Source organism: Eurosta solidaginis, chromosome 4 (genome assembly GCF_040869045.1).
Source record: "Eurosta solidaginis isolate ZX-2024a chromosome 4, ASM4086904v1, whole genome shotgun sequence".
In the NCBI taxonomy this organism is placed as follows: domain Eukaryota; kingdom Metazoa; phylum Arthropoda; class Insecta; order Diptera; family Tephritidae; genus Eurosta; species Eurosta solidaginis.
In genome coordinates, this window is record NC_090322.1 from 58737593 (window position 1) to 58763515 (window position 25923).

The following is a 25923-nucleotide window of genomic DNA, read 5'->3' on the forward strand; positions in this document are numbered from 1 at the left end:
GTACATCTTACTCCTGGCCATATGAAATCTCCTCGTTCCCTGTCCCAGTAATAGCAGCTGGCCCACATCGTACGTCCGATCGCAGTAGTACGGAACGTAAAGCAAAACAGCAACTTATAAAAACACCAAGTTGTAGCGATAAAAACACGGCCCCAAGGTTTTGGGGACTGTTATCGATGTTGATGATCCTTTGCCGGATATACATCCGGTACGTTCCGGAAACAAGCTCCATTAAGATACAAGCCCGACTATATCGGGAACGATTTAATATGACCACATTGAACCTTCAAGGCCATTCGTCCCTGTTTAAAAGCTTTTAGGTATTTACTTATTTAAGTATAAATTTAATTTTACCTAACAAATACAAGCAGTAAAATAATTAAGGAATTCAAATAAAAAAATGGTTTCTTTTATGTAATTTTTCAAAAACAGACAACTTTGCGGTTTTAAATTCATACCGTGCAGTTGAGCTGCGTATGGATTTCCGAGAAGAACTTTCGACGCACCTGTGGTAATTTGATTGGAAGGCGAAGAGATTTATTTAACAAAGTTTTTGGTTACATATATATCGATACATATCAAAAAAGATTAAGTACGAAGCTAAAAATACTATACATATATAAAAAATTACAATTCAAATTTCATAGTAAAATATGAGTATAAGGTTTCAGGACATAAATGGCCATCGCCGACGCTCTGTGTTCCTTTTGCTATCGTCAACTTTCCAATAATTTGGATCCATCAAATATTCGCTGAAATATATTAAAAAGAGTTGTTAAATATATGAGAAAATACTGGATTTCGTACCTGAAGTAAGTATCAAGGTAGAACCGTATATGGCTTGTTTGAAGTTTTTCCGGTTAGAATAAAATTTCAAATTTCTCAATCGAATACGTACAAAAATATATGGGGGTAAATAGACCAGCCCCTAAATTCCACCCTTCTCTAACGATAAAACTCCATCCCCAAAAACATCCAAAACAGTATCAAGAGCGCGAAAAAGTGTGCAAAATTTATTACTACATGGTCATAAGGAGTACTTATTAACTTAACTTTTCTGCGCACTTGATACTGTGACGAATATTAGCATCACTAAGCAGCCACTAGTATGTACGTAAACAAATCAATTATAATTTACACACATACATACAAGGCGACGAAGAGATACTCACAAACACATCAGCCGAAGTAGTACTCACGCATAATCCCGCATATGACTACAAACTACAAATATACATTTATATAGCTGGTGACCAAGCATGAAGTTCGCGAAATTACTAGACCTTAGGAGAAATGGGTGAACGAGGAAACCGAGAGTATAAAAGCAGCGCCCGCTGAGTAATAACTAATCAGTTTGATTTAAACACGCATTTAGTTGTGAAGTATAAGTGTTTATATATTTATTTATTTATATATTATTTATTTATTGCGAAATAGCTCAAAGTAGTCTAATAAAAACCATTTTACATTACTGAATATTGGAATTATATATTCAACAGTTTAGCGATTCGAATGTTTGCAAAATGCGTATACTAACAAGGATTTCCCAAAAGTCGTTACAATACTGTTTGAGAACTTTTTGCAATGGAGTTTTATCGTTAGAAAAGGGTAGAATTTTTATACATATATTTTTTTTATATTTCCTTTAAAATATTAAATTAAACAAAAACTTCAAAAATATTTGAAACGGTTCCACCTTGCAATTTTTTTTACTACGGCTTATAAAGTTTTTTAAAATTGATATTGAAATTTATAAACCTATTTTAATTTTATGAATAAGAGGGATATTTTATTTTGTGTGTATAAGGGGGTATGTTAGGTTAAACTGGGTGGTCCTTGTTCGACGACCAAACGGAAAACCCCCAAATATATGTGGTTTCTACTCCGTTTGGTAAATAAAACAACAATGGTTAACATGTAATATAATAGTTTTAATTGACAATAAATTATTTAGTCGCGGTCAAATTGGTCAAGCGTCCGATTCTTAGCTTAGTGGCTGAATTATCATCTCATCCGTTCCACTTAGTCTTTTTAGTTGTCATTGGTCAGGGTTGTATTGGCAAGTATGTTACGTGCGATCCTGTAATAGTACGCCTGTCCACTACGGATTGTGCGGTTATCGATTCCCACATATATAGGAACCAAAACTTATGAAATAGCATAACTCCGATCTCTTGGAAAATACTCCAAGTTTACCTGATATTAGCTTAAATGCTGCCTCCACAAATGGCAGATCTGCTGTCCCTAGTATCTGAGGCTCTCAACGAGAAGGCAGTGTCTAGCTATTATGCTGACGAGAGCCTTAAGTCTTCTCTCTTTAAAGATATGTATCAGCAACTTTGTGAGTATAACGTTGTAAGATTTGCATATTATCTTAGAAATTTTGCAGCCCAACGCTTCTGTCCACGTCTTTTCTGGTTGATGGATTATACGCAACTCCTGTCTCCTTTTGAATTCTATTGAACATTCACGGCTACAATTTCCGCCTTAAAGCCGCTGCAGTGATAGGTTCTAATTATTTGCGGATTGACACAGTAAACAGCAGATCCGACCTTTTCCGCTAATTTGAAACCATTGGTACACACATGTATAATATGCTGGCATGCACGGGGCCATGTATCTGCACTCTAGCTGGCCGAGACATTAAGCCTTGTTGCAGTTGCGGGGGCTATATTTTTCGCCATTAGATCTGCAGGTGGGTTGTGCAGAATAGCATGCAATGCTGTTGTGAGGTAATTTTCAGGGCTCCCGTTATGCTAATTATTGATAATCTGCATAAGTACTCCCTCAAATTGTATGGCATACGTTCCTTTATTGTGAGACTGTCCACCAAGCTAGGACCCCATAGTAAATTATGGGCGTGACAATTGCCGTAAATACCCAATAAGAGAGTTTGGGCGATACGCCTCATGTGCATTCCAGCATCCTCTTGCATGCATAAAATGCCACGAATGCTTTCTTGGCTCTCTTTTCCACATGGAGTTTCCACGAAAACATAGTATCTAGTATAATTCCTAGATATTTTATGCTGTACTTTTCTTGTAGGGCTACCCCTCCAAGCGTAGGCTTAGTCCAATTAGGACCCTTTTATTTCCTAGTAACAACACGACATCGATTTTTTCCGCGTTGGTGGTTAACACGATTCCAGGTGCCCAGGCATGTACATACCGAAGTGCTTGATCCATCAGATTGTTGGTAGACATCTGCCGCTTATGATGATTGAAACGTCATCTACATACGCCGTCAGTTTGCCTAGCTCACTGTCGAACCACCTAAGCAATTGGTTGATGACCAGCGTCCATAAAATTTAGTGATAATACCTCACCCTGCGGCGTACCTCTGTTTACAGTTTTTGTGGCTTCGCATATACCCCATTGCCACATGATTATTCTGCAGTTTAACAGGGAGCCAATCCGTTTTGTCAATCCGGATGTGCTTCAATCGAGTTGAGACTGCCGATGATTGCTCGTTTCGAGACCTTGTTGAAAGCCCCCGCAAAGTTCAAAAAAACACCTAGGGCATATTTTTGGTGTTCCAGGACTTTCCCTTTATTCATGACCACCCTATTCAAAAAATGCCGGAACTATTTACAGAGGTGCTTCATTATCCCTCTTACGGGCTGGGCTAGATCAAGCACGATTTAGCGCCAATTAAGTAAGTAAGTAAGTTCCTTCCACGTCGTAAACAAAGTAGTCGTGTACTTGGTCGGTGATAGTATCAGGCCCTGCGAGATGAAGAAACCAGAAATACTGCGGAGAGAGCTATTTAATTAAGAAACTAATTCGTCTATTGAAGGGCCAATTCTGTTGCCGTCATCGTGCAGTCGTCGAAAAAGGGAATTATAAATAGCCCCTTGTGATGACCAAGGTTTTAGCTGGTTTAGTCCGTAATTTATCTGTGTGGTTATGGCGTTTAGCGCGGTGGTAATGCTATGTAGGATGGTTTCTAACGTCTTCGCTTTTGGCGAAAGGGGTGATATCGGTCGATATGACTCACCTTCGTTAGGTGGTTAGTGGAACTATCCTTGCCATTTATCATTGTTCAGGAAAGAAAAAGGACTTCAACGAAAGGTTGAAAACGTTCGTCACCAAGATGTTTCAACATTGGCATGGCTATACCGTCAGGGCTAATTGATTTGAAAGACTTGGTATTTTTTATAGCTACTTTAATCGCTGTGGGAGTGATGATAATGGGCAGTACGTCGCACAGTGGCGCCTCTGCCGTTAAAGCATGGCAAAATCAATTTCTAAAAGAGAATTTTCCAGGAATCAAGAATATACAACTGTTTTTTCACAAAAAATTATAGTTTACCAGGTAGAGCCGCTCAAAGTTGACCAATTTTCAACATTGGGAAAAATTTGAAAATTTTCTTCTTTTTCGTTGTAAAATCGGTTTGTGAGTAAATAAGGCAGCCGGTTGTCGTTTTCTTGTATAGCAATTAAAGATAATTTAATTTAGGATCGAAACAAAAAAAAATTGTTTTTTTTGTTAAAAGTTGGCGGATATACCTGTTTTTCGAAATGCCTATTTTTAGGCCCTTTTTAAAACTTTGATGGAAAAAAAAGTGTTAAAATATGTGCTCCGTCAAATTAACAGTAATTATTTGTGAAATATTCAGTTACCTAAATTCATAAAGTCTACCTGCGTCCACATCAAATAAAGTTAAACAACCTTGGGCATAAATACGCGCCTGAGCAGGTATATATAATTCAGTACGGCCGTAAGGTCGTTTTTGTTATTGGAACTTGTTAACAACATAAATTTTTTTAGTTACGAATTGTATACCTGAAATTCATTTTAATAATTTGAGTAGGTATATAAAGCTATCCATCATACAATGCACATTATCATTCACCTTTTGGAGATTAAGGAACTAAGTATTCTGTTTACTTAAATCAAGTGAATAGTATTTTTAAATATAGTTCACAGATTAATATTTGGTCAGATCCACTCGAAGCCAATTCTAATATGTATCTAGAAAACTCGAAACTATTTGCGGTGTTTAAATCTACAAAGTCAAGACGGGACTTCGATGAGGCTATTATGAGAGAATTAGCGAGTGAAACAAGCATTAAAGAAAAGGAAGGCCTGGAAGAAAAAATTGGTTTACAATACATTATGATAGAAAGAAAATGGAAGGACGTCTATCGTAACAACTCAAAATTTCTAAGTAAGCATGAAAAGTGGCTAGCTGACAAAACTTTTTTGGACGAAGAAACGCCTAGCACGTCAACCAATCCAACTAGAGGGAGACCAACAAAACCCATAGAAGAGTGTTCTACCTACACAAGGAAAAGGAAGCTGTCTGATACCACAAAAGCTATGGCCACGACTCATCTTCCAGAAGCACTGGCTATTAAATATAAAAAAGAAGAAGAAAACGTGAAGTCTCATATAACAGAAGCAGTTGCGGTAGCAAGTCCAGTGCGACTGACGAGGATCAAAAACAGCTTTACCACACCACCAAATGCGCTACCAAGGAAATAAACTCCCGAAGAAGCTTTGGCGCTGTTTATAGATATCGGTTTAACGAAGAAAAAATATATTATATTGCGTAAGTCATTATTGCAACGTAATGCCGATATTTTAATTGGATACAAAAAAATTACTCAAGCCAAGAAAGAAGCAGTTCCTCTAAGTCCCAAAATTACCGAATTATCAGCTGAAATTGAGCTACAAAACCTAATGGATCATACGTCTACACGACTCCTTCAAAGTTTTACTGAAGAAAAGTTGAAATCACTGCCAAAGGAGCTAGCATTGATAACTAAGTGGGGCTGTAATGGATCATCAGGACAAAGCGCATATAAACAAAGAATAAATGTAGACGATGAAACAATTACAGATAGTAATATGTTTATGGCTTCTATTATTCCATTAAGACTAAAAGATGAAGCTTCAGAATATTGGAAAAATCCACGTCCGTCATCAACTATATTGTGCGAGCGATATTATTTAAATACGAGAAGGAGTCTTGAAAATCTTGATGATTCAATAACTGACGAACTAAATAATGAGTATGGAATATCTCCTTTGCATGCTAGGATAAGATGTATGGAATTTGTTTTGAAGCTGGCTTATACACTACCACAACAAGGAGAAGTTTTCGACGACAATACAACATGTAAGGAGAAACAAAACAGGAGAAAAAAAATAATTCAGGATGCATTCTATAAAGAGATTGGACTTAGAGTTGACTGTCCAAAGTATGGATGCGCAAATACAAATGATGGTAACTCCTCAAGAAGATTTTTTGAAAACGATGAAGTGACTGCTCGCATAACAGGAGTTGATAGAGATATTGTGAAAAGATTGGGAGTAATTTTAAATATTTTAAACTGCCATGAACCAGTTAATAGACCCAAATTTGGAGAATATGCATCAAAAGCTACAGAGTTGCTGCATCAAAAGTAACCTGAGAAGAAACTTACACCAACGGTACATAAAATTTTAGCACATGGAAAAGAATTAATAGAGTACCAGTGCTTACCATTAGGAGAATTGTCTGAAGAAGCTCAAGAATCTAAGAACAAGGACTACAAAAGATATAGATGTATGAACACCTGCAAAGTATCACGAGTTAGACAAAACGAAGACCTTTTCAACATGTTAGCTATCTCTTCTGATCCAGTCATATCATCTATGAGGTATGTAAGAACACAAAAAGATCTTACAGATGCGTATAGCTCAGAAATGGTTGCTTTGTTAGATATATGTTCCAGTGACGATGACTATGTTAAGATAAAATAAGTTTCTCACTTCTTATCACAACAATGAAAAAGATATTTACTAATCAATTTTGTTACTTTACTGAAAAATAAGATATCTATGTACAAGTTAATTTTTATTTCAAAAAAACGAATTAATTTAGTAATTTATAAATATATACTTTTCGCTATTGCATTTCTCTAAAGTTTATCAAATTTATTTTAAAGCTTAGGCATTTCGCTTTCAAACGAGTATTAAGTTTTTATAGAAATCAATACGTCTATCGAGTTTGGTACAAATTGGTAAAGCGGTTACTAAGATCAAACTTTTTCCAAAATTCGTTGGCTGTTTAATCTTTAGCTCAAATAAAATTTCATTGAACCACTTTCAATAACTTTTAGTTATTAATAAAATACATATTTGGCTTGTAAATTAAAAAAAAAAAACGTAAAATTTTACGATGAATTTTGAAGCACCTTGTTATTGTGGCACCAAAAACGGACATTTGAGTTTTATAAGAGTATTGCCATTTAAAAGAAACAATATGTCTATCGATTTTGTTAGTTATTGATTACGTGACTACTTAGATACAACTTTTTATCATAAGTGGGCAGCGCCACGCTATCTTATCAAAATCATTAGTTTATCTTATTTAATGCTTAAATACGTCATTATAAGACAAATCTCATTTTATTTTTTTTATTTTTTACTAAAAACATTTTGTTTTTGCATTTTTTTTTTAAATCTGAGCAAGTAGTCAAACACTGATCCCAAGCGGCACAGTGTGTAGTCACACACAAGCTTTCACCTGGGTACTCACTCACAGTCGATTGAATGCGCGATTTTTGAACTTTTACACGATAAAACTTCAAATAATTAGCTTTCATTTGCATTTTAAATTTTTAAAATATCTTCATTGGTTCAAAAGTTATGATTTTTGCAAAGAAAAAACTCAAAAGGCGCCACTGTGCGTCGTCTTTGTGTTTATGTGCCCGTCTGTTTGTTCGACGGCTAGCGTTGTCTACTGAAGGATGCATTACAAATCGTCGTTAGAAAACGCTCCCACATTTCTTCAAGTCTGACCGAGTATTATAGCCAAGGGCGATAGATACTTTATCATTGTATTTTGTGGGGTTAGACAAGGATTTGATGATTTAACTTGCGTTTTGGTACTGATTTCGAAATTCGACTGATGATTGACGACTATTGAGTTCAATTTACGCCACTTAAGCTCAATAGTCTTCAGTAACTGCTTTAGCTGATGTGAGCATATTGTTGGTCCCTCATTTAGCTCTATATGAGCACTTATGAATTTGTGATAGTTTAGTGAATAATTCTTAAATTTAAATACCCACCGTTTGCAGCTTAAATTAGCTAACAATTGCGCTCTTAACTTATCCAGAGTTCCACCAGTGCCTCCATATTCTTCCGGCAATATGCTACGAGATACATACTTATAAAGGCTGTCCAAACCGGCGGTATGGAAGTGAATCTGTCATAAAGAGAATACACGTATTATTTCCAATTCTTTCACACGATTTTTTGTATCCTACTAATTTAAAGACTTCTCTGCTTATAAACGGTTTCAAAACTGTCACTATTTTATCTAAATATGGTGGACAATTTATGATATGGATGGCCTTTAAATGTACCGGCAACGCCTCTTGTAGGAACGCCATATATATTCGCAATGTACTGAAGGTCATTTTGCTTAAATGTTTCAATGTGTAGCCATTCATATCAAATATTTGCACCTCACCGTTAGCAAACATATCCGAGTCTTCATCACTGCCATCATCTCCATCGCACATACTAAAGCGACAATCACTAACCATGAAAAAAGCTTTTGTATCAGCTGTATGATTGACCTTATTATATAAAAAGAAATTAGTATATAATAGCGAAGGTAAAATAATAAAAATAACTAACTTTGGATGGATCAAAGTCACGCAAACGGTAACAGCTCACTTTGTAGCCCTCCTCAGTAAGGCCGGGTAGCGGTACCAAATCTCTGTGAAGTTTCGAAAATAGCACATGAAATTAAGAGCTGGATTCACAATATGCAACTAAAACTCAACCGGAACTCAAATGAAAGAAATAATTCGATCGTCTTCCAAACATGTTCCGGTTAAGAGTTAACTCGGCCAATGAGAAACCAGCCCTGAGACGTTTAATCTATTTATGTATGTAATGGCTGAGTAGAGGAACTCCTTATATCGGCTGTAAGGTTGAATAGTCTCTATCTTTGAATTTGTTTCATTTTTTGAATACATTTTGAAGTGAACTAGGACATTTTTAAAATAAAATCTTTGGCTTTTCAATAAATGTTGAGATAGGTTGTTAGCCAACCGGTAGCAGAGATGCAGTGAACTTCTACGCCGCCATCGGTATGTACTTACGCATAATCGAACGTTTGTTTACTATCCGCATCAGCTGGATCACGATCGAGGAAAATGTGCGCATGTTTGTTTCGCATACTGTAGTTGGTTTTTATAAGCTTTTTCGTATCTTCTATACTACCGTCCATACATTTATAAAAACGCTTCAATAGAATTCGATCTGGAAATACAATGTTTGAATTTTGTTTGTAACACATTTTTATTTTTTTATACTCAGTTGAGCAGAGCTCACAGAGTATATTAACTTTGATTGGATAACGGTTGGTTGTACAGGTATAAAGGAATCGAGATAGATATAGACTTCCATATATCAAAATCATCAGTATCGAAAAAAAATTCGATTGAGCCATGTCCGTCCGTCCGTCTGTCCGTTAACACGATAACTTGAGTAAATATTGAGGTATCTTGATGAAATTTGGTATGTAGGTTCCTGTGCACTCATCTCAGATCGCTATTTAAAATGAACGATATCGGACAATAACCACGCCCACTTTTTCGATATCGAAAATTTCGAAAAATCGAAAAAGTGCGATAATTCATTACCAAATACGGATTAAGCGACGAAACTTGGTAGGTGAGTTGAAACTATGACGCAGAATAGAAAACTATTAAAATTTTTGACAATGGGCGTGGCACCGCCCACTTTTAAAAGAAGGTAATTTAGAAGTTTTGCAAGCTGTAATTTGGCAGTCGTTGAAGATATCATGATGAAATTTGGCAGGAACGTTACTCTTATTACAATATGTCTGCTTAATAAAAATTAGCAAAATCGAAGTGGTTCCGCCCTTTTTCATTTAATTTGTCTAGGATACTTTTAATGCCATAAGTCGAACAAAAATTTACCAATCCTTGTGAAATTTGGTAGAGGCTTAGATTCTAGGACGATAACTGTTTTCTGTGAAAAAGGGCGAAATCGGTTGAAGCCACGCCCAGTTTTTATACACAGTCGACCGTCTGTCCTTCCGCTCGGCCGTTAACACGATAACTTGAGCAAAAATCGATATATCTTTACTAAACTCAGTTCACGTATTTATCTGAACTCACTTTGTATTGGTGTAAAAAATGGCCGAAATCCGACTATGACCACGCCCACTTTTTCGATATCGAAAATTACGAAATATGAAAAAATACCATAATTATATACCAAATACGAAAAAAGGGATGAAACATGGTCATTGTATTGGTCTATTGACGCAAAATATAACTTTAGAAAAAAACTTTGTAAAATGGGTGTGACACCTAACATATTAAGTAGAAGAAAATAAAAAAGTTTGGCAGGGCGAAATCAAAAGCCCTTGGAATCTTGGAAGGAATACTGTTCGTGGTATTACATATATAGATAAATTAGCGGTACCCGAAAGATGATGTTCTGGATCACCCTGGTCCACATTTTGGCCGATATCTCGAAAACGCCTTCACATATACAACTAAGGGCCACTCCCTTTTAAAACCCTCATTAACACCTTTCATTTGATACCCATATCGTACAAACAAATTCTAGAGTCACCCCTGGTCCACCTTTATGGCAATATCTTGAAAAGGCGTCCACCTATAGAACTAAGGCCCACGCCCTTTTAAAATACTCATTAACACCTTTCATTTGATACCCATATTGTACAAACGCATTCTAGAGTCCCCCCTGGTCCACGTTTATGGCGATATCCCGAAAGGGCGTCCACCCATAGAACTAAGGCCCACTCCCTTTTAAAGCACTTATTAACACCTTTCGTTTGATACCCATATTGTACAAACGCATTCTAGAGTCAACCCTGGTCCACTTTTATAACGATAAAAGGCGTCCACCCATAGAACTAAGGCCCACGCCCTCTTAAAATACTCATTAACACCTTTCATTTGATACCCATATCGTACAAAATAAATTCTAGAGTCACCCCTGGTCCACCTTTATGGCGATATCTCGAAAAGGCGTCCACGTATAGAACTTAGGCCCACTCCCTTTTAAAATTATCATTAACACATTTCATTTGATATCCATAACGTACAAACAAATTCTAGAGTCAGGCCTGGTCCACCTTTATGGCGATATCCCTAAATAGCGTCCATCTATAGAACTATGGCCCACTTCCTCTTAAAATACTCTTTAATACCTTCCATTTGATACACATGTCATACAAACTCCAGGGTTTCCCTCGGTTCATTTTCCTACATGGTTATTTTCCCTTATGTTGTCACCATAGCTCTCAACTGAGTATGTAATGTTCGGTTACACCCGAACTTCGCCTTCTTTACTTGTTTATTTTTAATGTTGGTATTTTTTGGTGCAGTGCAAGAATGCCCTTGGGCGTTATTTCTTTTTTTTTTGGGAACTAACGCCCGCGGGCCATATTTCTGTTTCAAAAAGGAAATAACGCCCATCTGAAAAAGGCAATAACGTCTGCGGGCGTTATTTCTCTTTGTAAAAGGAAATAACATCCGCGGGCGTTATTTCCTTAAAGTTGGTAATAATGCCCACGGGTGCTATTTCTTTTTCAAAAGGGAAATAACACCCGCCTACAAAAGGAAATAACGCCAGCGGGCTTAATTTTTTTCTAAAGAGAGATAAAGCTCGCGTGCGTTTTTACCTTTTTAAAAGAAGTAACGCCTACCTCTCTATTACCATTTGTAACTTACTATAACAATTTCAATGCTCATTGGAATAAAATGGAAACAATAAATAAATTAAAATAATACAAAATAAAAAATATTAAAATATAACACAAGCAGAATAAAAAAATAAAAATAAATAAAAAAATAAAAAATAAAATGAAGTAAAACAATATCAAACAAATAAATTTAAAATAAAATAAATAAAAACAAAATAAAGTGAAATAGAAGGTTGGCTTTATATTGAGGGAACATTTCATTTTATTCTGAAACTAAAGAGGTTTGATCTGAGATCTGATCTTGAAATTTTGTATAAATGTTATCTGAGGGTCTCCCAACGAGTATTAATCAGTTCAATTGTTATACACAATTCGTGGTTAAAGTTACTACGGTAGTAACATCACATTTTACGTACTGTAAACAACACAAGTTGTGCCCAAATGTAAAAATTTTCTGAAGAAGGTTATGCTTAAAAACATCAAACTTTCAATTGAAAACGTCAAATGGCGCCGGCAAACAATTAGTGTTGCCAAAGCTCAAAATATAGATAGCATCCTCGTACACATTTTTCTTTGACCCTTTTTTATTGCAGATTTTTTTTAATTTTCGCCAGTCGAGAAAAGGAAATAACCACTATTTTAATTTGTTTAAATTTAGGTATTTGTGTATAATTTAATAATTTATTTGTTTATTTTCCGCGAACCCAGATGATGTTAATAGTACTAACCATTGTGAATTCATACAAGTGGCGAATATTTGAAAAAAAAAAAAAAACCTTCACAATAGTAAACAGCCTGGATCACCTGTTGAATCCCTATTCGATTACTTAAATCATTTGCTCAATAGTGTTTTTCAAACAATTTTGTAGACGACTCAGGCCCGTAGCCAGACCTAACCAACTGTACGGGCAGACACTATCGAAGGACGGGCAGGATTAAAAGTTTGCAAAAACAAATAATTAAATGGTTAAAATTATTTGTGTAATAATAGTTATAAATAAAATAATTAAGAAAATTCAATTTTCAATTAATGCTTAAAAGAAACATACAAAAAATATTGTTAAGAATAGGTACAATGGCAGTTTACGATTTTTGTTATTATTTAATTTTCGGAGAATCATATCGATATTAATTGCACGTGTGCGATGTCTTTCAAAAGCTAAATAGACGAGATCAGCCATGCGGGCATGGGTCATGGACAGGCGTTGCGGCCTATTACTTGCGGTCAATCCCGAACACGTTGATTCGCAAGTTGCTGTCCTGCACCCAAATGTCTCAACAGCTGCCATCAGCTCGAACGTATCACTGAGAGCTTCACGAAATCTGAAAAGTACCTCCAACTTTGTTCCATCTTCAGCCTGTTCCTTTCGATTCTTGAAAAAGTTTTTCACGACTGTCAATTCTTCTTCGCTGGGAACTTTCAAACCTGTAAACATGTAAATTTATAAGTGTTAGTAAAATGGAAGGGGCAAATTTTGTGTTGATGGTAAATGCTTCAAATTACCTAGTTCTATAAAGCTATTCAAATCATCCGATTTGAATTCGCTAATGTTGGAAATCGCAGTAACTAGCTCTTGACGCTCTGAGAAGCGTCGCTTGATTTCGTTTATTATAAGATCAAGGCATTCATTGTAAATTCCTTTCAGCTTCTTATTTCACTCTTGTAGGTTCCCATCAGTGGCGCGATTCGCAGAGTATGAAGGTAATCTGGTCTCAGTTATGTACATAGCTTGGATGCTCAGTTGTTTTAATTTTTCGTTTGGACATTGTTGCGTTCATGGCTCCAGTCATGGGTATGACCTCATACGCATCTTCCAAAATTAATTCAAATTCCTTCCGGTTGATCTCATAACTTGAAGTTGTTGAAGAACTGACTGTGACGTCTAGTCCCGTTTTCAAGCTCGCTGTTCGTGACTGCATTGCAGCGTCCGCTGGATGTGAAATCCCCAAAAAATTTTTAAGAAAAAATAAACAAAATCGAAATTCTTCCGTTTTTATGACTGTTTTGATTCCAATACTTTTTGCTCTTTTTTCTCTATTGAACAATTTAGACTGGGTAACTACTTCATCAAGCACTCGATTTACTTCAGGGTAGTTAGATGACACAACCTGTGTAATTGCAAAGTGACCGGACCATCGTTGCGGTAGCAATCGTACTATGGTTTTTCCTTCATATAAAGAAGAAATTTTGGGATGGTGAAAAAATTCATGTAACATCACACACATATCGAAAAAGTTCCTCAGCAAATCATTGTCAGACACCGGTTTTACAACAACGAGATGGAGATGATGGTTGAAGCAGTGTATGTAAGAAATTTACGATTTAGGTGTTGTTCCAGGAGACCAGAAACACCTCCTCTTTTACCACTCATCACATTAGCTCCATCATAGCATTGGCTCAAAAGACACGACAAATCGATACTATTCTCACGCAGGTTTCAATTGTTTTTTCGGTGAATATTTTAGCGTCCAATCCCTTAGTTGTAATAATATCGAGAGCGATAGCTATATTCTCTCGGTTGTTTTTGTCTTTGGTTCCGTCTATCATTAGCGTAAACCATGGACCATCAGCATTTTTCACATCAGAAACTACTGGTTCTCTAATTGATTTAGCCTTGATTTCAATTACTTCATTTTGTATTTCTGGAGACGTGTAATGCCACCAAAATTTAACATAGAAACAGTTTTTCAATAGTGAGTTTCAAGATATTTCACACACTTGTTTTGGAGAAATTCCAAATTCAATAGAACTCAAGTTGGACCAAAACAAACAAGTGTTACATTTTTCACAAAAGTTAACATTAAGAGTTTTGCATTTTTTTAAATAGTAGCGACGAGGTTTGCACGATGTACTGTGTTATGTTGAAATAAAAAAGATAAAATAAAATATGAACTTTACCTGATATTTTTTACTCACTTACCAAAAGCTGGATATTTTTTTGTGCTAATCCAATCAACAGCCAGTTCCAAGTCAGGCAAACTTTATCTCCATTGAGTTTCACTGGCACTAGATAGATACTTCCTGTTGAATTTCCTAAATAGGGTCTTGAAATATTTTACCAAAAGAGGATGTTCTTCGTAAATACCAGGCAGGTTTTTGCATGGTGTGAATTTAGACAAAATTTAGCTATATTTGATTTTGATTTTTAAAAGTGGTACTGCTAACTTGACGCACATCCTAATGGGTGGATAACAGTTCCATGTAAGTCAAACCCCAATGCGATTGAATGTTACTGGCACTGGATAGAAATTTCCTGAGTTGAATTGCCTAGCTGTGGCCTAGTATGATTTATTATCTATTTAATTTTCTCGCAATTTGCATATGCAATTTCAGAAACGGTTTAGAATATATAGCAACTGTTTACTCAAACATCAAGATCAAGAAAAACACTAGACTGGATTTTGTCTGTAATAACTGGCTGAGAACAAAGTAGAAATTATGATTAGGACCTTAATCGATATTTATAATGAAATGCACAGAAATTACAGAAATGCTCATTGCAGAGAAGGTAAATAAATAGGCTATTGCATATATTGTCAAGATGCGTAATACATTTTTGTCACTTTTTTGTACTGGGTTTTCCTAGTCAGTGCCTGATTGGAATTCCCTAACAATACCTCTCTAAAGTAGGCATTAATCGTAGAACTAGGGACTGGCCGGTGTCTATTCTAGAATTGGGTGAAGAAATGGAAAATCCAGCTGGTACCCAGCCAAAACTCAGTTCCGATCTTTCACCGGGTTATTGTCACTTATAAGCACACTAATAATTCAATTATTCTATTTTTCTTGTATTAGAAATTTGATTATCAAAGTGATTACTTAATTAAACTATTTTTTTATATATTGATTTGAAATAAAAATTTTGGAAAACTGTTCTCGGGTGATTTAATTGACGAAAACAAGACACAGGATATAGTCTATTTACAGTCATGGCTGATCATCCGTAACGTTGAGAAGGCGCGTTCATTGGTGGGCAGGCCGAATTCCCATTATCCGAAGAATTCGATGAATGTTTGGTGCATGCTTGTGCAGTTTGGGAACATTTGTCAAAATGGTAATACCAAATTTCCACATCGATAGAAATAACTCGAACTCAAAGTAGTATCAACAAACACAGGTGTGCCGATTCTCCAATGCTATCCAATCACATCACTAGCACTGAAAACTTTAACCATTTAATATGCAAAATTTTGAGTGATTTTTATGCCAAAATTTTTTCAAACATCGGTTTTTTCTTGTACTTACTCTCTGTACGGGCAAAGAATTTACTTGTACGGGCAAGGCCCGTCCACGCCCGTGCGTAGCTACGGGCCTGAGACGACTGGTACATTGCATTACTTACATACATATTTTAAAATGATTGCTAAACTGGATGCTTATATTTTCTCTATTAACTAGATTTTAAAAGTCAATTTTAATATTTTAGTCTCATTTTCTGTAGACACATCTAAAAGAAAAGTTGGTTTGAAACACGAATGGGCACTTCACGGCACTTCAATTTATTAAGCGCGGGCAAAAAACAAACCTACCTTCCATTCTCTGGCCGTTCTCCCTGTCACCAGTTATTTGACAGGTAGGAATGGCAATGCAGGAATAGAAAGATTTTTCACTTGTATGAATTCACAATGGTACTAACGAAGGAAAATGGAAAACGGACCTGTATTTATTTCACAAAATATAACAGAAAAATTTGGCCTACGGCGCTTTTTTTTATAACTTTAGTTATTTTGCAGGAATTTAACGCCCTCTGGCTGTATTTCTTTTTTTTAAAGATAATAACGTCCGTCAAGAAAAGCAAATAACGCCCACGGGCCTTATTTCACTGGGCGTTATTGCACTGCACCGTCATTTTTGTTCATCATAATAATAAGTATTAAAACTGTGAAATTTGTTGTTAAGATGTCAGCATGCCCACACGTTGCATGGGTTTAGACGAAAATCCGCGAGCATATAGTCAATGGTCTGAAAGGATCAGTAGCTTTTATTTTTCTTGAAAAGGGGTGGAGGTGGGAGAAGGGGTGTCTTACGACCTGGGATCAGTTACATTTCAAGTATTTTTTGGGGGTAAACAGGGATTGTTTCGGGATCCCTACGGCACAGCTTGGGAATAACTTCGGGTATGTTTTCCGATCATTTCGGAAATATCCTCGGATCATTCCAGGACTTTATTCGGGGTTATTCCGAGACCATTTCAGGACATTTCGTTTCTTTTTTCTACACTATAGAACTGGACAATCGTAACAGATGGCGTCCCATAACAAGATATACATTGTGGATGTCGGGTTTGATTCTGGATAATTAAGAGTTTAACCTATTACAATATCCAGATCAAAGTTGTGCTAGAAAAAAAAAATGAGAAAAAATGTTAAGTCGCAAATGAGCCCAAGGTTATATTATTGTGAAATATTCTATTGCATTTTAGCAAGATAAACTGATGAAGGGACGTATGCTATATATACGATCGATCTCTTCGAAATTTTCAGACAACAATATGTGTTATATACGTACGCATTCGGTGAAATTTAAAGCCTCTAGCTGTTAAAATGGGGCAGTAATTACGAAAAGCTTCTTATCTGAACAATCGGTTATGCTATATGCTATATATATGACCGATCTCATTAATTTTTTCTGACAACAATATGTGCAATATAAGCAAGGTGAAGTTTGAAGCTTCAATCTGATAAATTGAGGAAGATATGATAATATGAAAAATCGTCTTTTCTGAAAAATCGGTTGTATGGGGGATATATGCTATAGTGGTCGGATTCGGCCGGTTCCAACAAATGTTTTATCGGACACCTAAATATACCTGCTCACCAAATTTTATCAAGATATCATGCGCGGTTCCAGGGGGGGAGGAACTTTTTTTTGTATTGACTGAAGTATATAATACTAATCTACATAGTAGTTTCTTATCACACAACGGATTTTTACTAATTTTTAATTTTTCTTCCTTTTTTGCGTTATTATTATATATATTTAAAAAAAAATGGCCCGCTATATGTTGTTCACTACAGTCAGGTGAGAATTTTGTCCACTACACTACGTACCTACCAGTTGTAATTAAACTGTTGGAGAAGCTTCGTTCAAATGAATTTACTGACGTTTTTTTTCATTAAAAAATCCGATAAATCTTGATTAAACACACTAATGCTTACTTAAAGCGGATTCATTGGTGCCGTTTGTCGTATCGCTGTAGTCGTATCCCTAACGTAACCCTATATGATACATTGTTATCGATTAATGGTGCCTTAACCTAAAAATCGTGAAAATTTCATATAAATGAAGAAAACGCAAAAAATTACAAACGTATTCCACAAAAAATAAGTCTCCTAGTCATAACGTATCCAAAACAATGAATAAAATCTACAAAAAGTTATTAAATTCACCAACTCAAATATTTTTAGGTTATGGATATGGCGAAAAACCAAAATTGGTTGGCTACGATACGGCTACGACCATTGTGAATCAAACTAAGTGTGATATCTTATCTGTCAACTGCCTGACAGGATATTCAATATGGCTACTTTTTAGCATTTTGGCAGGGTGTTCAAAATGGCAGCGCATAGAAAGATAGAAGCGGGTGATAGAAAGAGATACAGAATGAGACAGCGATAGTCAATTACAAATCAGGTGATCCAATCACTTTGGAATTTTGACGTCTATGCAGAAGATATCACACTTAGTTTGATTCGCAATGGTTACGACCTTAGCGTTACGATATGGCACCAATAATCGATTACATTGATTCCCATAATGTTGGTCGAATCAGCTGTTATAAGGTTACCGATACGATTACCGATAGGCACCAATGTCTGCAGCTTTATTGAAACTATTGTTATTAGTTTGCTCAATCTTCTCCGATTTTTATTTAAAAAAAATTCGCAATATATGCATTGATTTGTGGTCGTGAAAGTGGCCTAACTGCTTAATTTAACTTGATTATATTTAAATAAAAAATTTTCTTTTTTTGCTGATATATCGTCCTACTGATTTGTAAGAAAGAAAAATTTAGACAACTGCCAAAGCTCGTTGTATAGATCCATTTCGGGAACTGCTAAATTCCTTCATCGGCAACGTTTAGGCTCGGTTCGAATTCCCGATCTTACAAATCAGTAGGCCGATATAACCACAAAAATTGTTAATACATCCCTGAGCATGGGGAAAAAGTGTTAATAAATATGACACTATGGCATCATTTGCAATGAAACAAGTCCAATTTTCACATTGTTTCTGCAACAGATGTAACAGCGCTGTGTAAATCAATTGGCAAGAAACAAGTAAGAAAGAAGTAGAAATAATGAAGACAAACAAACAACCGCTGTGATAGCTGAATCGTTATAGCAGCGGCGCCTAAACGTTGCCGATGAAGCAGTTTAGCAGTGTCCGAAATGGATATATACAGGGTTTGAATTGCTTACTGAAAAATAGTAAAATTTACAAATTTTTGGATTTACCAGCAATGAGTTTTTTGTCGGTTTGGAATTTTTGTATACAGCTTACATTTGTATTTGAAAAATATTTCAGCGACAGAAAAAAGCAAAGTAAACAAATTTATTAATTTTTTTCATTTTACTTTAGATATTACTTGAATTGATGCGAGCTGTCGTCGTCAGCAGAAAAAAAACTTGAATATTTTACTGTGCTTTGAAGCTCACGGTGGGTTTTAAAAAATTATAATTTTTCTGCCGACCGCCCGGGAAATTTTTCTGTGGGCTTATTGTAAGAGGTGCCTAGTGTCAAAAAAAGCCAACCGCGAAATCGCATATTCGGCGCTTTTTTTAGAGTCATTTGAAGTTTTTAATTTTTTAAATTTTGCAATTAAAGCTTTCATACGCGTTATTGATTGGCAAATCTATTTGAAAGCAATAATAATCATGTTTCTTTGCAAAAAAATAATGTAAACATTTATTCTATGTAACGTTACATACAATGCAAACAGTTATTTTAAACAAAATTTACAAAATAATGCATATTTGTGTTTGAAACCACAAAAGTTCGTTAATCAGCTTCTCCAATTTATTTGAATCACAAATGGCAACTATTGTATTCGCAAACTGCTCTCAATAAACGACTAGAGTATTCTGGATGAGATATTTTAACACTGTACTTAACCCATGTCTTTTTAAAATCTGCATTGCTCGCTCCAAAAAGCGAGTCCTTTTCCATGGTTTGAACAAAAGTAAAGCACGTGTTCAATTACAGCATGAACTTTAGGTGTAATACTAATTTTCATGTCCTCATAACTTGATTTAAATTTATTAATATGCACTTTGAATTGCGGGTCTAGATTATGCCAAAAGCAAGAGTTAACTACCAGACCAAAATCTTGAAAACACTGAACATATTTCATACATTTACGGCCATGTTTTTCTGAAATTCTTCACAAATTTACTTGCAAATCCTCTTATTTGCAATCCTCTGCTAAGTTCGAATCACTAAACTCTTGAATAAATAGCTCCAATATTGAATAATGGAAAAATGGCCTTTATTAAAGTACTTCACAATAACACTTATACCTTGCTACTCGCTGGCTTAATAACCAAACTGATTGATAACTCAAATGAAACTCTACTATTGGCCGCCAGATCGCGTGCTTAATCAAACTGATTGATAGCTCAACTCAAAACTGAATTACTCCTTACTCGCTTGCCCCGCTTTTATAGTTTACGCTGCATACTTCTAGGCTCTTCGATTTCCAGAACTTACTAGTTGTTTCGGCTACAAAATCGCCAGCCACAACTACGTGCACAAATTATTGCTCTCTCTTGTGACAACTCAGATAAGATATATGCATGTGTTTGTGCATTGCCGCTTCGCTGCTCGTATACGTACATATGTGTAGACGCAATTATTTATTCGTTTATGTAGATACATAAAGATTGAATTATTGATGTGAATGTTTGTAGTTTACAGTCTCTCGCGCATACATAGGCGTGTAAGTAAATGCATCTGTGTGTGACATCTCTCGGCTGCCTTATATATGTGTATACATGATTTGATTATTGACGTAATTATCGCTTAGCATGGCTTTAGTGATAGTATAGCTTAGTGATGCTAATATCCGTGACAATATTTTTATTTTCGTTTGACACCACTCACGATATTTTTGGACGCGATGAGAATTTTGTTTCCTGTGCCTCCAGCTTTGTTGAGATACGTTCTTCTTGTGCTTCGAGCTGTAATGTTATGCGTGCCTCTTGTTCTTTTAATTGTTCTGCAATTTGTGACGCCATGTGTGTTTTCTGTTCTCCCAATTGTGATGCCATATATGTCCTCTGTTCTTCCAGTTGAGTTTCCATCTTGGATGTTATCTGTGTCGACATTTCTGAAATGCGTGCCTCCTGTGATTCCAATTGTGATGACATGTTGGTAGATATTTGTGATGACATTTCGGACATTTGTGCCGATATTGCAGCCAATATCATGTTCAGGTCTGTGTTCGCCATTGTCTGCGGTGTTTCTTCCATTTTTGTTATTTCCTCGCCATCAAGATGAAAGTCATACTCTTCCACATCAATTCCTTCTGCTTCCATTGCCTCTCGTAGCCGTGCCTGAAGTTCAAGTTTAACGCCGCTTGTATTCAATCCACGGCTCTCCAACTCCTTCTTTAGTTGCTGGATCTTCAATTCACTGAACTTTGCCATGTCCTTGTTGTCCTCTGGAATTTATTCAACAATTCCTCTTCTGACACCAATTGTAACGAATTTACTTGCAAATCCTCTTATTTGCAATCCTCTGCTAAGTTCGAATCACTAAACTGTTGAATAAATAACTCCAATATTGAATAATGGAAAAATGGCCTTTATTAAAGTACTTCACAATAACACTTATACTTTGCTACTCGCTGGCTTAATAGCCAAACTGATTGATAACTCAAATGAAACTCTACTATTGGCCGCCAGATCGCGTGCTTAATCAAACTGATTTATAGCTCAACTCAAAATTGAATTCCTCCTTACTCGCTTGCCCCGCTTTTATAGTTTACGCTGCATACTTCTAGGCTCTTCGATTTCCAGAACTTACTAGTTGTTTCGGCTACAAAATCGCCAGCCACAACTACGTGCACAAATTATTGCTCTCTCTTGTGACAACTCAGATAAGATATATGCATGTGTTTGTGCATTGCCGCTCCGCTGCTCGTATACGTACATATGTATGTGTAGACGCAATTATTTATTCGTTTATGTAGATACATAAAGATTGAATTATTGATGTGAATGTTTGTAGTTTACAGTCTCTCGCGCGCACATAGGCATATAAGTAAATGCATCTGTGTGTGACATCTCTCTGGGCTGCCTTATATATGTGTATACTTGATTTGATTATTAACGTAAATACTGCTTGGCATGGCCTTAGCATCGCCTTAGTGATGGGATAATTTAGTGATGCTAATATCCGTGACAATATCTACATTTTTAAACAATTTGTTGCAGGAATTGCCGTTAAAAGAAGACTGTTCGAAGTAAACTTCACGATGTACATGACATTCCTTAACCCATTCATTACTTTCTATTTCAAATTCTTTTAACATGCTTTCATAAAGTTTATTTATAACGCCAAATAAGAGATGAAGTTCCGGAGGTGGAATCAACTCTATTATTTCAATGTTTTCATCAAAAGCAAAGAGTGGTTTGTTTACACAACATTTTCATAATTTTCTCGAGTTGATTCAACTATACCAATGATAAAAATATTAAAACTTGGGAAGAAAATGGAGGTAAAAAAGAACACGCTCACTTTTTAAAAATTGTGTTAACAAACCACTCTTTGATTTTGATGAAGACATTGAAATAATATAGTGGTTGATTCCATCTCCTGAACTTTCATCTCTTACTTGGTGTTATAAATAAATTTTATGAAATCATGTTAAAAGAATTTGAAATAGAAAGTAATGTATGGGTTAAAAGAATGCCATGTACATCGTAAAGTTTACTTCGAACAGTCTTCTTTTAACGGCAATTCCTGCAAAAAATTGCTTAAAAATGTAGATATTTTGAGAAGAATTTCAGAAAAACATGGCGGTAAATGTATGAAAAATGTTCAGTGTTTTCAAGATTTTGGTCTGGTAGTTAACTCTTGCTTTTCGTATAATCCAGACCCGCAATTGAAAGTGCATATTGTAACGAATGTTAGCAGCACTGAGCGATGCTATCGTCTCTAAGCCGATGCTAACCAGTGACGTGAATGCACATCAATAATTCAATCATTGCGTCTACACATATGTACGTATACGAACATCTGAGCGGCAATGCACAAATACATGCATATATCTTATCTCAGTGGTCACAAGAGAGGGCAATAATTTGTGCACGTAGTTGTGGCTGGCGATTTTGTAGCCGAAACAACTAGTAACTTCTGGAAATCAAAGAGCCTAGAAGTATGCAGCGTAAACTATAAAAGCACTGCAGGCGAGTAAGAAGTAATTCAGTTTGATTTGAATTGTCAAGCAGTTACGAGTAAGACGATATCTAGCGAGCAATAGCACTATTATTTTGAAAGTCAGTTTCCTTTAAGCTATCAGTTTGGTTATTAAGCTATTCGTTGCACAGTTTGAGTGTTATTGTGAAGTATTTTAATAAAGGCCATTTTTCCATTTTCAATATTAGAGTTATTTATTCAACAGTTTAGTGATTCGAACTTAGCAGAATATTGCAAATAAGAAGATTTGCAAGCAAATTCGTTACAATTGGTGTCAGAAGAGGAATTGTTGAATAAATTCCGAAGATTGGGAATACAACTTGGACATGGCAAAGTTCAGTGAATTGAAGATCCAGCAACTGAAAAAGGAGTTGGAGAACCGTGGATTAAATACAACCGGCAATAAGATCGAACTTCAAGCACGGCTACGAGAGGTAATGGAGTCGCAAGGAATTGATGTGGACGAGTATGCCTTTTATCCTGATGGGGACGAGACAACAACAAAACTTGAAGAGAAAAATGAAACATCGCAGACAGTTACTAGCACAGACTTGAACATGATATTGGCTGCAATAGCTGCTCAAACATCGACAGTATCATCGATGTCGTCACATATATCATCCCAACTAGAAGCACAAGAAACACGTATGTCAGAAATGTCGACACAGATTACATCGAAGATTGAAGCACAAGAAACGCGTATGGTAGAAATGTCGACACAGATTACATCAAAGATGGAGACACAACTGAAAGAACAAGAGGCACGCATAACAGTACAACTCGAAGCGCAAGAGGCGCGTATATCATCAAAACTCGAAGCACGTATGGACGAGAAAATAACGCAGTTTGAGGAAAAAATCGAAGCCGAGGTGGATGCTTTGAGAGGTCGTATACAAGAGTTGCAATTAAACCGCCCAGCTGTTTCAGCAAGCAATCCAAAGGTAAAAACACCATCCTTTGACGGTTCTGTTCCTTTCCAGGTCTTTAAGCTACAATTTGAGAAGACGTCGGCAGCTAACAACTGGAATGCTGAAGATAAAGTTGCAGCTCTGTTCGTGGCATTGAAAGGGCCAGCAGCCGAAATCCTACAGACGATTCCCGAAGGAGAGCGGAACAACTATGACGCATTGATGGCTGCTATGGAACGGCGATACGGAAGCGAACACAGGAAACAGATATTTCAAATAGAATTGCAAAACCGCTACCAAAAAGCTAACGAGACTTTGCAGGAGTTTGCTTCGGACATTGAAAGATTGGCTCATCTTTCAAATGCGGATGCACCTGTGGAATACACGGAAAGAGTGAAGATTCAGAGCTTTATAAATGGCATAAGGGATGTGGAAACGAAGCGGGCTACATACGCAAACCCAAAGCCAACATTCGCAGAAACGGAGTCACAAGCCCTGATTCAGGAAACAGCGTCGCTTCTGTGTAAGCCAGTTTTCAAAGCACGCTGTGTGGAAGTAGAAAGGCCAGAGTGGGTAGACGCAATATTGGAGGCGCTGAAAGGATCGCAAAAGCGGAGTGAAAAAGTTATCAAATGCTTCAAATGCGGGAAGTCCGGTCACATTGCACGTCATTGCGATCTTGGCCTTAATATTCCAACAATGTGGGTGGGCGTAATCGCAAAGCTGGAGGAGATGAGCAAGAGCGTGTCGAATGTAAAGAACGAAAACTTGCCCCGGCTATTGAATGTCCTATGATATCTGTGTTGCAAATTGGTAGAAAATCGAGCAGTCTTACCGTCAGAGGCAATGTCGATGGCGAGGAGCGTGTACTGACTGTAGATACGGGCGCATCTCATTCCTTGATTCGATCTGAATTAGTCAACAGGAGAGTTAAACCGTTACCTGGAGCAAGGTTGCGTACGGTCACAGGCGAGTATAACCAAGTCCAGGGAGAAGTGATATGTGAAGTACTGATTGGGAAGGTCATGGTTTTACACAAATTCGTTGTGGCGGAGATCGTTGATGAAGTCATATTGGGAGTGGACTTCTTGGTTGACCATGACATCAAGATCGATATGCAGAAAAGGGTGATGCTTTATAAGAACCAGGATGTGCCAATTAACTTCAGTTTGGAAAAAGGTTTCAGCAGTAATCGAGTACTGGTGGAGAAAAGTCAACAAAGGCCACGAAAGTCAAAGGTAAAGGTTGATGAAACGAATGGGCCAAACAAAGCGAAAAAAAGTACCTGCGACAAAAACACCGGCATTGACAAACCCTAATGGACGCACTAAAACGACTGCAAGAATTTTGCAGGAAGCATGCAAGGGTGGTTTCAAGCCATCGCGCACTTCTGTTGGGAAACGACGGAACGATACTGTCAAGCCAATCCGTCAAGCGCAAGCTCTGCGAAGTAGTTCATTGGTCAAACAACAGAGTGTGAGGAAACGACTAAGGATAATGAGTAGTAAGATCAAACGCAGGTACAATGAGAACAATAATTCGGAAGGGTTCTTGGAGGGAGATTTGGTACTGTTAAACAACCCTCTCCGGCGGAAAGGTGTTCCAGCCAAAATTCGGTGCATTTGGGAAGGCCCGTACAAGGTTGTGAAGAAGATCAGTAATTCCATCTACCGCATACAAACCATTGGGAAACCACGAAATAGAAAGGTGGTTCATTTGGAGATGCTAGCGGCGTTTAGATCGAGAGATTTGTCTGATCGGGACGATCAGACTTAGGTGGAGGGCAGTGTAACGAATGTTAGCAGCACTGAGCGATGCTATCGTCTCTAAGCCGATGCTAACCAGTGACGTGAATGCACATCAATAATTCAATCATTATGTAT

General features: G+C 36.6%; 1 protein-coding gene across 4 annotated transcripts in view; it reads right to left on the reverse strand.

The window, feature by feature from the left end:
• Positions 1–533: 533 nt before the first annotated feature.
• The window catches only part of LOC137247936 (clavesin-2-like), a 32467-nt gene continuing 7077 nt past the window's right edge, over positions 534–25923 (reverse strand). For 3 of the 4 annotated variants that reach the window (XM_067778861.1, XM_067778863.1, XM_067778862.1), the window contains 5 exons: positions 9108–9267; positions 8638–8719; positions 8262–8576; positions 8064–8200; positions 534–752 (listed from right to left, as the gene is read on the reverse strand). In XM_067778861.1, the coding sequence (XP_067634962.1) occupies positions 668–752; positions 8064–8200; positions 8262–8576; positions 8638–8719; positions 9108–9267 (779 nt within the window). In that variant the 3' untranslated portion in view covers positions 534–667. Of the gene's footprint in view, positions 753–8063; positions 8201–8261; positions 8577–8637; positions 8720–9107; positions 9268–13044; positions 13076–25923 lie in introns of those variants that run through there. The other variant, XM_067778864.1, reaches the window with a different exon arrangement.